This window comes from Pinus tabuliformis, chromosome 8 (assembly GCF_031772625.1).
Source record: "Pinus tabuliformis cultivar Carrire ecotype Pingquan chromosome 8, CPIR1, whole genome shotgun sequence".
In the NCBI taxonomy this organism is placed as follows: domain Eukaryota; kingdom Viridiplantae; phylum Streptophyta; class Pinopsida; order Pinales; family Pinaceae; genus Pinus; species Pinus tabuliformis.
In genome coordinates, this window is record NC_142294.1 from 1992706172 (window position 1) to 1992720900 (window position 14729).

General features: G+C 40.2%; 1 protein-coding gene across 3 annotated transcripts in view; it reads left to right on the top strand.

The window, feature by feature from the left end:
* Positions 1 to 1593: 1593 nt before the first annotated feature.
* Positions 1594 to 14729, top strand: part of AAE17 (acyl-activating enzyme 17) — a 351148-nt gene continuing 338012 nt past the window's right edge. For all 3 annotated transcript variants that reach the window (XM_089374866.1, XM_089374867.1, XM_089374864.1), the window contains exons 1-3: positions 1594 to 1947; positions 4282 to 4411; positions 4565 to 4830. In XM_089374866.1, coding sequence (XP_089230992.1) covers positions 1640 to 1947; positions 4282 to 4411; positions 4565 to 4830 — 704 coding nt within the window. In that variant the 5' untranslated portion in view covers positions 1594 to 1639. The remainder of the gene's footprint in view (positions 1948 to 4281; positions 4412 to 4564; positions 4831 to 14729) is intronic.

The following is a 14729-nucleotide window of genomic DNA, read 5'->3' on the forward strand; positions in this document are numbered from 1 at the left end:
CAACAGGCTCAGTTGGGAGACATGCATGACTAAAAGGATACAAGGGGAATGGAGAGCTTCTTACCTCCTTCAGAACAGATGCATGAAAGCATAATTATGGGAGTGGAAAAATCAAGAAAACTCCTTTTGGAGTGTTGGTTACCCCGATCGTCCTCTATGGATGTGAAGTTTGGGGAGCAACATGTCAAATCACAAGTGGAGACAACTAGAAAGAATTCAAAAGCACTTAATCATTAGTAACCTCAAAGTCAAGTCAACTTTCCCATATGAGATCTTGCTAGCGGAGGCTGGAATGTTCCCAATGGAGGCTTCAACAATCATTCATTTGTTAAGTTATTTAAAAAGGGTGGAAAGCATGGATGAACACCGTTGGCCCAAGATAATTGCTGCAGAGCAGCTAAAGCATAGGAAGAAAACTTGGAGGAAGCAAAATGACAAGTGGATGAGCAAATGGGGAATAAATTGGCAAGACTGTCCTAACTCTAAAGAGGATATAAAAAAGTGGGTACTTGAAAAATTCAGGATTGCCATGTGGGAGAAACAAGTTGGTAGAAAAAAATCGATATATGTTAAAAATTTCAACCCATCATAGTCGCATGATGAAAAGACTTATTTGAGTGTCGCAATCAAGGGAAAGGCTAACATTTTAATAGCGTAACTGAGGACCAGATCTCACCATCTTAGGTGCGATGCAGGTAGATTGATAACTCCCAAGGAAGAGTGGGAAGAAAGAACTTGCATCTTTTGCAGGAAAGGAGTAGTTGAAACTGAATGGCACTTCATCATGGAATGTCCGGCTTAAGAGGACATTCATAATTAGTTTGAAAATAATCTAAAGGTGGACAATTTGAGCACACTGTTTGAGAAAGCAAAGCTTCACAAAACTACGAATTTCTTGATCAAGATTCATGGCAAAAGCGCTATTTTAGAGGGAAACTTGAGATTGTGATGTTTTGTTTGATTTGGTTTGGAATATAAGTCTGTTAGACCACTAGGTCTCATGAATGTCATTAGAATTCATTTAATTCTAGAAAATTGATAAATCTAAAACTAAAATATATATGGACTAATTTCTTACATTAAACCAAAATTATTTACACCAATTAGTGAAGTATAACAATCCAATATATATGTAAGTTGATAAGATGTCATTGAAGTTGCATAATATATATGTAAGTTGATAAGATGGGAGTGAAGTTGCATGCCAAATACATGCTGATGTCGATGTGGAGAGGGCTCCATAGTTTAGCGGCTCACGCAAGATCAATGACACATTGAAGATGAAAAGTAAGCGATGGCATGTGGAGAGACATCCGGGACGAGAATTATGCTCAAATCGCATGCAATGGTATCGCAACAATAATTGGAATATAATTGGACTTGTATTGCAACAATCATTGGAAACTGTTCGGGTTGGTATCCACCAAGACGATGATGATGGGGACTGTGGTGCCTCTAGTTAGTTCCACCAAAATTGCTAACCCACGTGACCCAATTTCTTATCCAAAAAAATAAATATTATTTTTTTTCTCATGCTGAAATTATTACGTGGCAGGCATTGTCGATTTCCGAGCATTTTCAATTTAAGATCTAAATGTCCTTTCCCAGCATCTAGGCCTCTCTATCATCGGGGGAGTATATGATTGAATTGAATATCCAGAAAGTGGAGATCATGGCGAACAGGGTTTATCAACGTTTGCAAGATATCACGGTCTCTGAGATTGCAGGCCTTGGTACTCCCCAGGCCGACGCTGTGGCTCTTCATGAGAAGTTGCAGTCAATTTTGAAGGAATGTGGAGGCTGTGGGGCTCCAGCATGGGACCTGATTTCGCACAAGCTGCTTCGACCCGATCACCCGTTTGCTCTTCATCAAATGATGTACTACGGCTGTTACAGAGACTGGGACTCCTCGCGGAACGGCCCCCCCGCTGCATGGATTCCCTCGCTGTAAGATCTTGTTTTAGTTATTCGAACTGATCAGATTTGGTATTTTTTTTTTTTAATGATTTTTGATTCAAAGTCTGGTAAGTCATAAGCTTTAGTTTATTATTTCCATATTATGTTTGTTTAAATTCTCAAAATTCGTAAGAGAAGTTAATTTTTTTGTCCTTTTTTGGAGTAATAAACAGGAAAATGGAGTAAGAAGGAAGTCGACTCCAAAGCTAGAAAAAATCCATGTTCTTTTACTCTTGGCATCAATAACTGTAATGAAATACATGCACTTTACAGATTCTTCATCATAAGATTCAGATGATTTCTTCATCATTCTTTTTTAAATTCTTTAAAAGCACAAGATTTAGCTAAATATTAGATAGTCAGTAATTTAAAAGGCAGGAATTAACAGCGTTGAAATGTGTTCGACGTTCTAAATTTTAGTTTCCGGTGCGTTTATGTGAATCTTAGTAGCCTTTGAAACCTTCGCTCTGGGAATTTCTCCCTTTTTTAATTTATTTATTTTTGAACAGTCGTGCGGGGGATCTTCCGATTAATTAGGAGTTTCAAAATTTAAATTTTCTGGTGTTCGATTAAGCAAGATTATTGCTTTTATATTATTAATTTCAATATATAAGTTCTTCGTTTGAAGGCTCTTCAGATTCTTTTCGATTTCTATCACCCTTATTTTAGTTTGATTATTAAAATTTAACTTCTCAGGTTCAATTAAGTCATCTTTTAATAATTAAAAAGATGGGAATTAGATATCAGTCACCAAGACGGGAAAATGGGACTTTGACGAGAGCGACCCCTAACATTACTTCCAATAACTTCTTCATAAGTCTGATATCAAACAGCCCTTAACATGCATACTCAGGGTTCTGACAAAACAGAACGTCTATAATTCTGTTGGTTACAGCTGTTACAAACGAAATGACACTCCATATGGTCTAAAACAAAATTCATGACAGAGCCAAGTAGCTAAACCCGGATGCTTGAAACAGGATTCCAGGAAACTTCATGATCGCATACTGCTGTTGTTTAGTATGATGCAAGGTGGGCTGGGTTGGATGCTAAGATGGCCGGGCCTTCGTCATAGATTCCTTCTCTTCAACAATATAAATAAGGGGGATTTCTTGGGTTGGATGCCGACACGGCTGGGCCTCTGTCATAGATTCCTTTTCTTCAACAATATAAATAGGGGGGATTTCTTTCAACAGCACACTCCCCCCTCCATACCCCTCAGCAACATTTTCAGGTCCTTGGACACTTTCCTCTCAAAAGCAGACATCTTACACAGAATCTGCATGGGGGTCTAAAACAAAATTCATGACAAAGTCAAAAGATAAACCCGGATGCTTGAAACAGGATTCCAGGAAACTTTGTGATCACATGCTGCTGTTGTTTAGTGTGATGCAAGGTGGGCTGGGCTGGATGCTGAGATGGCCGAGCCTCTGTCAGAGATTCCTTCTCTTCAACATTATAAATAGGAGGGATTTCTTGGGTTGGATGCCGAGATGGCCGGATGGCTGGGCCTCTGTCATAGATTCCTCCTCTTCAACAATATAAATAGGGGGGATTCCCTGACCCCCGCCCCCCAAACCAACATTTTCAGGTCCCTGGACACTTTCCTCTGAGAAGCAGACATCTTACACAGAATCTGCAAGGAATTCGTATCTTTCCCGGTTAAAAATACAATATACGAAGTTAGGTGAGTGGTCATCTTTGACCAAGTCACTGGTGAGATATTTAAAGTGAGGTAGTGAGATGCAAAACAAAAATTCAGAGGATAAAATCTAGTAATACATATTTGGACAATTCCACTAGAAACTAGGACTAATCTCATTAGGTTTTGTGAAGGTTTGCAATCAATTGTTTAATAGTATTCCCATGTTGAAACTTTAAGGCACCATTACATCCTTCTAAAGTAAGTGAGACAACATAAAAAGGAGTATATTTCATGGACTTCAAAAGAGCCTAAACATCGTGACAATGTAAACATAAAACCTTGCAAATAGTTTAGAGGGAAAAATGGAGCTTGATTGCTTCAAAAGAGATAATGACAAGAAGTTCGTGTATTTTAGAGACCCTATCAATACCCTGACCAACATTATTATAGTTTCTGTTCGTTTCATTTCTAATTTTATCGTTTAGTTTTCTTTGTAGTAATCTGTTTAAGTTTCAGATCTTGAAGGACTTTGCATTGCAAATGATGATAATTTTTTTTTATTAGTATCATATTTGTAAGTTTTTAAAAATACTATTTTGTTCTAAAGGCCTAGCATAAGGATTTTTATTCCATTCCTAAATCATGCAAAGATCTAATTGGGAAGTAATTTATCATTATAGAGCAAGTGCAATGTCAACAAACATTGGCTGTGTATTGCAAAGACGTGGGAAGGAGATTCTAGGTTCTTCTTACAAGGATCCCGTTACAAGTTTTTCAAGATTTTATCAGCTTTCCGTAGAAAACCCTGAGGTAAATTTTCATTATTATAAAGTATCTGGGATGCACATTAAAGTTCTATATGGACACATATGCGAGTTTATGATTTTATGTAATATTAATTTCAAACATAAGACACTTGAGGTATTTAGGTGTAACCAAAAAAATGTCTTATTTTTTGCACAGGTCTATTGGGATATGGTATTTAATGAGTTAAATATTTTGTTCCATGTCTCTCCATCACGCATCCTCGATATGAGTACATCAAAGGACAGTGAATTATTCCCAGGAGGAATATGGCTTCCAGGAGCAATATTGAATGCTGCCGAAAATTGTTTGGTTCTAAATAGTAAGAAAAAGGCCAAGGACGTGGCAATTATTTGGCGGGATGAAGGCAGAAATGATATACCATTAAATGTTCTGACTTTTGAGGAGTTACGGCGGAAGGTGTGGTATGTTTGTCAAAAAGCCCTTGTATCATATTTTATGGTCAAAGAAACAAGTCTGCCAAAATTGCTTTTTGGTGTTTTTGGTCTTATGTTTGGTTGCAGTTATATGAATTGAAATTGATTTTTCTACAAGTTTCTTGAAAAGTAGGTACACATTTTGCAACGAGTTTGCCTATTCACTTCTTTATTTGTATATATTTTCAGAGCCAAATTCTTAGAAGTCAAGTTAAACCTTTAGGAAATTAATGTTTGACAACAATAACTGTGGATCAAAAAAATTTGAAATGGAAAAAATTATTGTTTATTAAAGGCTTGATTTGAAATCATTCCCAAAATTAATGTATTATAGTAATGTGCATGTGTTATAATCTGATTTTGAATTTCCATATATTACTTTTCTAAGGACATCATGTTACTCGATGACAAAGAATGTAATATGTGACATGACATTACCAGTCTTGTAAATACTTTGTTACATTGATGTTATCATATCAGATGAAGATAATGGATAGGGAATAAACACATATTTTTAGAATCTTAGCTGGAAATACAAATCAAAAGTTTAAGAGCTTAATAGTTCATATCTATATATGTCCTCTGTAGGTTATACGTGTAAGGTGCTTTTCTAAGTTCCAAAATTGTGATTAGTAGAAGTTGAAGTAGTTGAAAAAATGCACTTCTTATTGTAAGGTGACGCTTTCTTTTGAAGATTTTTGGGTAGTTATTGCTGATTTCTTCATGGTCGAATGATTTGTTCCACTTCTGTATGCATTGAAATTATTGCAGTCTGTTTCCCATTATATTTCTTCATTTGTATGAGGCGCTGTTCACCTAAGCAAATAGGTTTTTATGCCATTGGGTAAGCAATTTTTTTTTTACTTTGCTCATTTCGTGGATAGGAAAGGAAATACTTACAAACACAAGTGAACCCCATACAATTGGATAGCAGAAGGGAATTGTGCAAACACCATTTGATTTGGATTGGATCATTACATTATTTGTCATCCATCTTGATGCTTTCAGAGTGAAAAAATTGGAGGAATCAGTTTGTAGGGTCGTTTTTATCAGTAGTCCTAGTTTGGAAAATTTTGGGTGAAAAACTTCAGGAGCCATTTTGAGGCTTTAAATGACCACTATTTGTGGTCTTGAATATTGGTGTTTGTAGCTTGGGCAGGTACTTCTGCACAGGCCTAAGTGTCTAGGCATGCAGAAGTCACCCAAAGTATCCTTAGGACACTTGCTCAAGTTTGAGCTAGTTGCTTTTTTAACTTAGCCTAAGTCTAACTTGCGAAAAATGCATAATCAGTTATGTTGGCTATTGAGCTAAAGGAACTTAGGAAAAGTAATGTATTTACTTTATTGATTATGTTTCAATGTCAATTGTTGATCTCAAGTGAGGCGAGATCTAATCTTGACCATCCATCACTTCGGAGATTAGGGTTAGGGATTTAGGTCAACAAAAAGCTATAAAAGCAAAGCTAAGAAGAGGAGAAAGACACACCATATAGTAGCACAAGACATTGAGAGAGGCATTGTAGTGGTGAGTGGAGAAAGACTTCCATTTTAGTGTGCCGGTTCGGTGAAGGTGCAGAACTGCAGAATAGGAGATCCATATCAACCAAGGAGATCAAGGGGAGGTCTAGGGCATAATTAGCCAGATCCGGGGTATGTTGTAATTATATTTTCTTTAGTTGGGCCATTATTCCTAGATGGGAGCCTAAGTACGTTTTGATCGAGTTATCAATGAAGAATTGATTTGATTGGGCATAATCTGTATGTATCACATGTGATTGAGATTGGTTAATATTTTGCTTCCACTGAATATTTTTGTCAAGAACCTAGTTCTGCGTTTATTTAGTAGATTAGGGATAAATCTGCTAGGAACTAATGGCAAGGTGCTAGGTTAAAAAATTTAACATGGTATTAGAGCAAAACTTTGAAGATCCGGGTTTGTACAAGTATCGTAGGGGCCTGGTTCGACTGCGATCGTATGGGGCGTAGATTTAAGTTTTTAGGCCATATGAAGGATGTACATTGCTTGAAAGCCAAGGTTGAAGGAAATTCGTATGGCAGGCAAAAGCTGAATTTTAGTGTTGGTGGTCGATAACCAAGGGTTATCAGATTTGATTAGTAAGGGGCCGTGGAGCTGTTAGACAATAGGCACAGTCGTGACTGGGCTGAGGTTTGGAGGCATGGTCGACACAAGAGGTAGTAGCAGGGAGCCATGGGATAGGTAGATTGGTTGGGCATGTATCAAAAGTAACATGGGCATGTAGAAAAAGTAAAAGGAGCATGATCCAGAGGTGACGTGGATGGGTTCGACAACAAGAAACAACGTCGACAACTGGTAGAGGCACCACAGACTGGACATGCCATTGAACTGCAAGAAACCATCAGAACACAGGTTGTAGTTTGTGCCACTGGGGGTCGTATCTTAGGCCATAGTCATCGTGGAGGAGAAAGTCGTAGTAGAGGTGCATGAGGAGCTGGGTGTCAAGATCAGGACAATCACGACAAGCCTCCAGCATGGCCACAAAACATTTCCTATGTGCGAGCAATAGTTGTGGGCAGGGCATTGGGCTAGTCATACAGCATAGATAGAGGAATAGAGGGCTAGCCGTGGGTTTGCATAGGGTTGCAGGGAGAATGGGAGTACTCGAGCCAAAGGTTGACTTGTTGCCGGAGAGGATTGGCCAACACAAGCTACGAAAGTGATGCAGGTTGGGTTGCTTGAGGCAGAGAGTAATGCAGACGAGATATTAGGCTTCAATGCACAACTTGTGGTATTGATTTTTCCTCAGCACTTCATAATCAGGTTTATGTCTAAGATCATGATCACAAACACACTAAAATGCCACAACACAAGCACTTTGCACAATGGAAAATGCACAACAATGAATCAATGTAGTACACAAGACTATTTTTAACCCAAAACTTATCATATTACAAAATTAATACAACATACATAGGGTTCTTGTACCAGGGATCATGGCCCTTACAATTAGCCCTGATACAAGAACAACTAAGGATCGATGTAAACAACCTATGACTATCAAACTACCCTTGAGCAAAGTACACTTGACTTACTTGCTGATGTAGTGCTTCCACAACCCTTTTAGTCCACGTACCTTGAACACTTCTGGAAAATCTTTGCCTCCTCTTTTGCTGCTCACAAGACTCCTGCAACTTCAAAATGCTTGCATCTTCAGCCACTCAAATTGCCTCTCTCAATCACTCTTGCTCCAAGGATGATTGATCATAGGTTCATACAAGTCTGCACTCTAGCTGCTCTCTTGCTCCTCCAAGATTGCTAACTCTTAGGGTCTTCCAAGCCGCCCACTTACAAACCTCTTTGCTACTCCAAAAGGTCAAAGCTAGAGCACAACTAACAACCCTCTTACTTGTTCTTTTGCTACGCCAAATAGACAAGACTTAGGGCATGCCAAAACTGCCCTCTTGACTGAATTTTGCTACTCCAAAAATATCAGTCCTTAGAGTATCAAAGACTTCCCACTTAACTGTGACAAATTTGCTTCTTGTCCATAGTACTTAGGGCTTCTTACTAGCACTAACAGTCCACAAAGAACTTAGTTCTTAGGATGATCTAATTGTTGTTCAAAAATACTTATGAACAAACCTATTTACCACATCTTTGCTCTTATTCTACTTCACCAACAATCCCCTACACATAGTCACAAGCCCAACTCTTTTGCCCTCCTTACTCATTGCTCCTGTTCACACTCAGAGATAAATTTCAGCCTCCCTTAGGACTATTCATGCCACAAAAAACCCACATAGATCCTCCTGTAGCATTGCGGCCCGAGGGCACCTTTAAGAGTCTCGACCCTCCCTTTCTCCACAGAGAACTTGAGCGAAGATCCATAGAATTTAGGACAAAAATTTCGGTGAGAAGAGAGCTTGTATTTAGCCCTAGCTAGGGCACAAATAATCTCCTGCAACTAGCGCAATAGATCTCCACAACTCGGCCCTTATTCCTGTTGAAATATGTAACTAGGCTTGGTCTTCATAATGACATATGTAATCATGATTTTATGTATTTGATGTATTGAGAAAAATAAATTTATTATTGTTGATCTTGAGGCATGGGCTTCATGCTCAAGGAAATTTATTTTTAGTTCAAGCTCCCATTGTGAGCTCCTAGGGCTTGTCATTGAGTGTACAAAGTCATTGTCATGTATGAAAGACCCATTTGGGGCATGTTAGATATTGCAAAGAAAATTATTTGAGTCAAAAGACCCTCCAAGACCTTGTCGTAATGCAATGAACAAGTTAGCCTACACAAGCAACAAGTCGACCTATAATCATGGACATGAAGCCTATATAAAGGAGGACTTGGCCTCATTCAAGTTTAGAGAACACACATACAAGTTCGACTAAGAAAGAAGAGAAGTGCGAAGAAGAGGATAAGAAGAAAGGAAGAAAAATCAAAGGTGCAAAGGATTGTTTTATGGGCTATACACTTCACACGCGTGAGTTTTAGGGCCACTTTTTGTTGCAGCAAAATCGTAGTTACAGTTATCCTTAGAATGCCCAAACAAGGTGCCAAGATTAGTTAGCCAAGCCGAGTTGTCAACGAAGGAAGAGTAACTCTAACGAAGAAGAGAAGCCCCACATATCTGCCCTAATCAGTTCACACGTATGGAATCTCAGTGATTGTAGGTAGGCTGAAAATTGCAGTCCTGTAATTAGAGGCCGAAATTGAAGAGAAGCCAAAAATAAATAGTGTTGCAGTCAGTTTGACCAATGTTGACTTGGAGGAAGGAAAAGCTCATAAAGGAAGAATTTTGACTTGGTCTTGGAGAGGTTATTGGTCAAGGCTCTAGGTCTTGGAATTTGTCAATTGAAGGTCTATAAGAAGAGAAGAATTCTTGTGGGTTTTCCTCTCAGTTGTAGAGGTTTTGGCCTTGGCTGATTGCCTACATCTTGTGTCCTTTGTCTTATTGTTACTTATGTTTTGGTAGTTGTTTGATGATAGAAAACACTAGTAATAACAAAGCAAAGAAGAAGTTAATCAAGTATAGAAAAAATACATCACAAGCAATTACGAAGAAGAAGCTGCCCCTTGATTTTTCAATATGGTATCAGAGCTAAGGGGACAAATCAAGGAAAGGCAACTTGAAAAAGAACTATCAAAAGAAGTATCAAAGAAAGGACAAGACATCAAGGAGGACATCGAATCTTCAAGAAGGGATACTCAAGGGCCAAGTTCAAGGAAATCACTATGCAGACTTGATCAAATTCTGGGCTCAATTTTTTTACTAGATCCATAACAGAGGCAACGAAGAAGTCTACCATCAAGATCTTTTGAAGGATGAAACCATTACAAGGTGGAACAAAAGTTTGGGCTATATTCCATAAGATAAGAACCTCAGGCATGCATATATATAAAGGTATGTTTTGATCCTTACATCTAGGAGGCCGAAGACCTAATCCTTCAACCATAGGAAGGTCAAAACTGTTAACAAGAAAAGTGAGCTTCTGGGCATCATAGAAGGATTGTTTACGTCATTCTAAGAAGTCAAACCTACAGTAGCAACCACAGAACCGAGACTCTGAGGTATGTGCAATTGTTTTTCTCCATTCAAGAATTGAAATCTCCTAGCAAAAGGTGATAAAGGAAATTCTAAAAAGGAGGCACAACCAAAATTCATTCCTAAGATCCGATCTTCTTTTGGGCATACGCAGACTTGATCCTCAACTCAGTAAAATTCTGATACATAGACCTTATTACCCTCTGGATATACGTATAATTGCACTCAGGCAAAAATTCGAGCTTGTTGAAATCTGAAGTGTAGATCCCTCCATCTCTGTGATAGCATAAATACGATCTTCAAGATGTGCTTGTGACATAACTACTCTACTCTACTTTAGAAGTTCAATTCTATGGTTGAAGGTGAGCTCGGTCACTACAGTACCCAACGTCCTCTCAGGAAGAAGGACAAGGAGGAGAGGCAGGACCAACAGGCAACATCAACAGAGATTGATAGGCTTTCCTCCAGGCTGGAGGAAGAATTTGCCATGTTTGCTGACATATCCCTAGGAGTGAAATGGGTTGACTTGGTTTTGTAGCCTCAGAGTGCTACAAATGGGCAGGATCCTTGAGGAGGTCCACCTCTTGGATTAGTACCTTGCTACAGGAGCCCGCAGTATTCAGTAGCGGATGGATCAGGGCAGTAGATGCAGTGAGATGCTAGAGTGAGAGATGCAGAGTCTAGTTGCAATCAGATGCTAAGGAGCGCAGTGCAGAGTTGGCATGGTGCAGAGTCAGTAGTAGCATAGATGCCTCAGTGACAGGGCATATTCTAGCAGCAGTTAGGACTTGGGAGACAAATGCATTATACTGATCACAGTTGATTCAGTATTTAGGATGCTTTTCAGTTGCAGATGTTGCAGTTGTAGCAACAACAGATGAAGAGGGAGTTACAGTGCAGATGTAGTGTTGACAACAATTAAGATGCTAAATTATGGTATGTTCTATGCTTAGAGTAGTTTACTTCTTTTCTTCTTATTATCCATTGCTTAGCAATCACATAAACATAAAGTAAAGTGCAGATAGAACATTAACAGATCGATAGAAAACAAGCCAAGACAAGAGACACCAGATGTGGCGGCTAGCCAGGGACATACCCCAATGCGGGGAAACCCTTTGATCAATTCTTCTTTAATCTTCAATAGTTTAGTAGAGAGAGAAATAGTACAATACATCAGATCTGTAATTTTTATGACAGCAGTAAGACATGCCCTAACCAGCACTTGTAAAGTGATTCAAATGATTCACAAATAGTCTAGGATCAACCTTAGACAACCCAGCCTTCAACGGAGATGAAGGACAGCCCGAAACAACTCAAGAAACATGGTCAAATCTGGTCAACGTTCAGGCAGCCCTGCGGTCAACCCTAACCAGATTTGCGCTAGTCACTTTGTGGTCAGTTCAACCCTCCAAACAACAGATCTGAATTGTGGCTTGCTTGAGAGAGACTCCCCACACAAGGCCGCAGTCAAAGGAGGATTCACGCTGGTCAATGTTGCCCTGGTTGCACCCTAAACGGACCTGTGTCCCTTCCTTTTGCGGCTTACTTCTCTTGCTGCGTCCTCCTCTTATGCTGCGTCCTTCTTCTTTCCCTAGCTGCTCCTTTGTTAACCCAAACAAGAAAGGAGAGTGAGAGAGAAGAAGAGATGATGAGATGAGATGAGATAATGACTCAACCTCTCCTCTATTTATATGCAACGCTGGGCATGTGTGCCACACACTTAACTGTTGGCCGACCTTGACAATTTGTCAAGTAATTACAAATAAATTCATATCTCCATAAATACTTGTCAGAATCGGATGATCTTTAGATCAATCCTACACCTCTCGACAAGAGGAATCTAGGAAAAATATCAGCTGCCATAAATGAGGTGACCCTCATGGAGTTTGGCCCTAGTTTCCAATTTTAACACTCCCTCTTGAGTCTCAACTAGGGATAACTTCATCTGCAATCTGTCTGACCGTCACTACTATCCCAGCCATCAAATGCATTGCCCTGCACTGCTTGTCCTTGCTCTGCTCTGCTCGAACTATGAAGAAGAAGAAATGATCGAGAATGTATTATACCATCCTCCACTAACCCGAAGTCAATCTCAAAGTGTGTCATACCACTTTCATTGATCCCAGATCAGTATCATTGATCCCAGATCAATGGAGGTCATCCTAGCATAGGGAGTATGGTAGGTACAACGATGTGTCCATCGATAGTACTACTATGGTCCCTAACCCCATTTCCCTGCTCATTGATCAGATGAGAGGTACTTCCCATGAGTCCCAAATTGCATGGGTAGGATGCCTTGACAGGAGAACTAATCATCATGTCCACAGGAGAATGAATCATCCTGTCCAACAGTCGCCACAAGAGAACTAATCATCCTGTTCCACAATCGCCATGGAGAACTAATCATCCTGGCCCACAGGAGAACTAATCATCCTGTTCCACAGTCGCCACAGGGAACTAATCTTCCTGGCCCATAGGAGAACTAATCATCTTGGTCCACAGGAGAACTAATCATCCTGTCCTACAGTCGCCATGGGGTGTCACAGGGGAAGGTTGAACCTTTCACCCTGTACATAGTGCACCACCAAGGGATGGTGAGTCGCCCTTTCGTCGCATGTTGCTCCAAAAAGTACCCTGTGCTCCCTGGATCTCCCAGAGCTCAATACATCATACTCGACCCTCATAAGAGGGTCTCTAAACGACACCCAGTCATTCTCAGAAAGTCCAAATTTGACCTTTCCCAGGGGCTTCGTCAAAATGTCGGCGACTTGTTCATCTGTACCGATATGTTGGAGCCTTATTTCTCCCCGCTGCACCATATCCCGAATATAATGGTACTTGATATCGATATGCTTGGAGCGATCATGAAATATAGGATTCTTTGATAAACGAATCCCACTCTGGTTGTCACAGAGAATCACGGTGGTATCCAATGTAAACCCAAATAGCTCACTAAAGAGCTTTCACAACCAAACCGCCTCACAAGAGGCCATACTAGCAGCAATGTACTCTGCATCGGCGGTGCTCAAAGCCACCGAATTCTGCTTCCTGCTCATTCAGGATATCGAGGCAGATCCCAAAGAGAAACAACACCCGAAAGTGCTCTTTCGGTCCATCACACTGCTTGCCCAATCAGCGTTGGTATATCCAAGTAGTCTCACATCTCCGGCAGTGTATCTCAACCCATGAGTGATTGTGCCACGAAGATATCTCAACAGATTCTTGGCACAAATCCAATGTGTGTGGTGAGGCTCAACTAGATGTTGACTCAACTTGTTGACTGCAAAGCATATATCCGGACGGGAGTTCACCAAGAACATCAATGCTCCGACGAGTTGATGATACTCGGTAGCATTTCATAAAATAGGTCCGGCAGCACTACTGCTTAAATTCTTGAAGTCAAGCTCCATCGGGGTAATTACAGGCTTGCAGTCCACCATACCGAATCTCTCCAATATCTTCACCACATATTTTCCTTGAGATGGGAAAATCTCCCCTGGGTTCTGCCAAACTTCTAGTCCTAGGAAATACTGCATCAGTCCTAGGTCCTTCATCTCAAACTCAGAAGCGAACTTCCTCTTACATTTGTGAATGAGAGGGTTTGCCGCTGTTAGAAAGAGGTTGTCAACGTACAACACCAGTATGAGAGGATTGTCATCTTCAACCTTAAAGTAAAGGTTAGGGTCGGCTTTACTCCTAGTGAATCCCAGCTTCATCAAGTAGCTATTTATCCTCTCATACCACGCTCGGGGTGCTTGTTTCAGCTCATAGAGGGCCTTCTTCAACCTGCACACATGAGATTCTCGATCATAAATCTCAAATCCTTTGGGTTGCTCCATATAGACTTACTCTTTGATCAAACCATTCAAGAACACAGTCTTGACATCCATCTGATGTAGGTTCCATCCTTGCGAAGCAACAAGGGCTATGATTGAGTGGATGGTGGTATATCGAGCAACAGGTGCAAATATCTCGTCATAGTCTATACCTTCCTTCTGAGAGAAGCCACGAGCGACAAAACGAGCTTTATACTTTCCTGCACTTCCATCAACTACATTCTTTATCTTGTAAAGCCATTTCAAAGTGACAACTGCTTTGTCCTGGGGTCTGGGGACCACATCCCAGACATCGTTTTTCATGATGGACTCATATTCCTCAGTCATAACATCCTTCTATACTTGATGCTTGACAGCTTCTGCGAATGACGAAGGCTCATTTTGGATGATTGTGCTCATGATGGTCAAGTATCCCTGATACCTGGTTGGCTTCTTACTTTCCTGGAAGGTTCACCTAGGTGCAACATGCCCTTCAACATCATCAAGTGTCCCCCTAAGCCATGAAGGCCTCTTC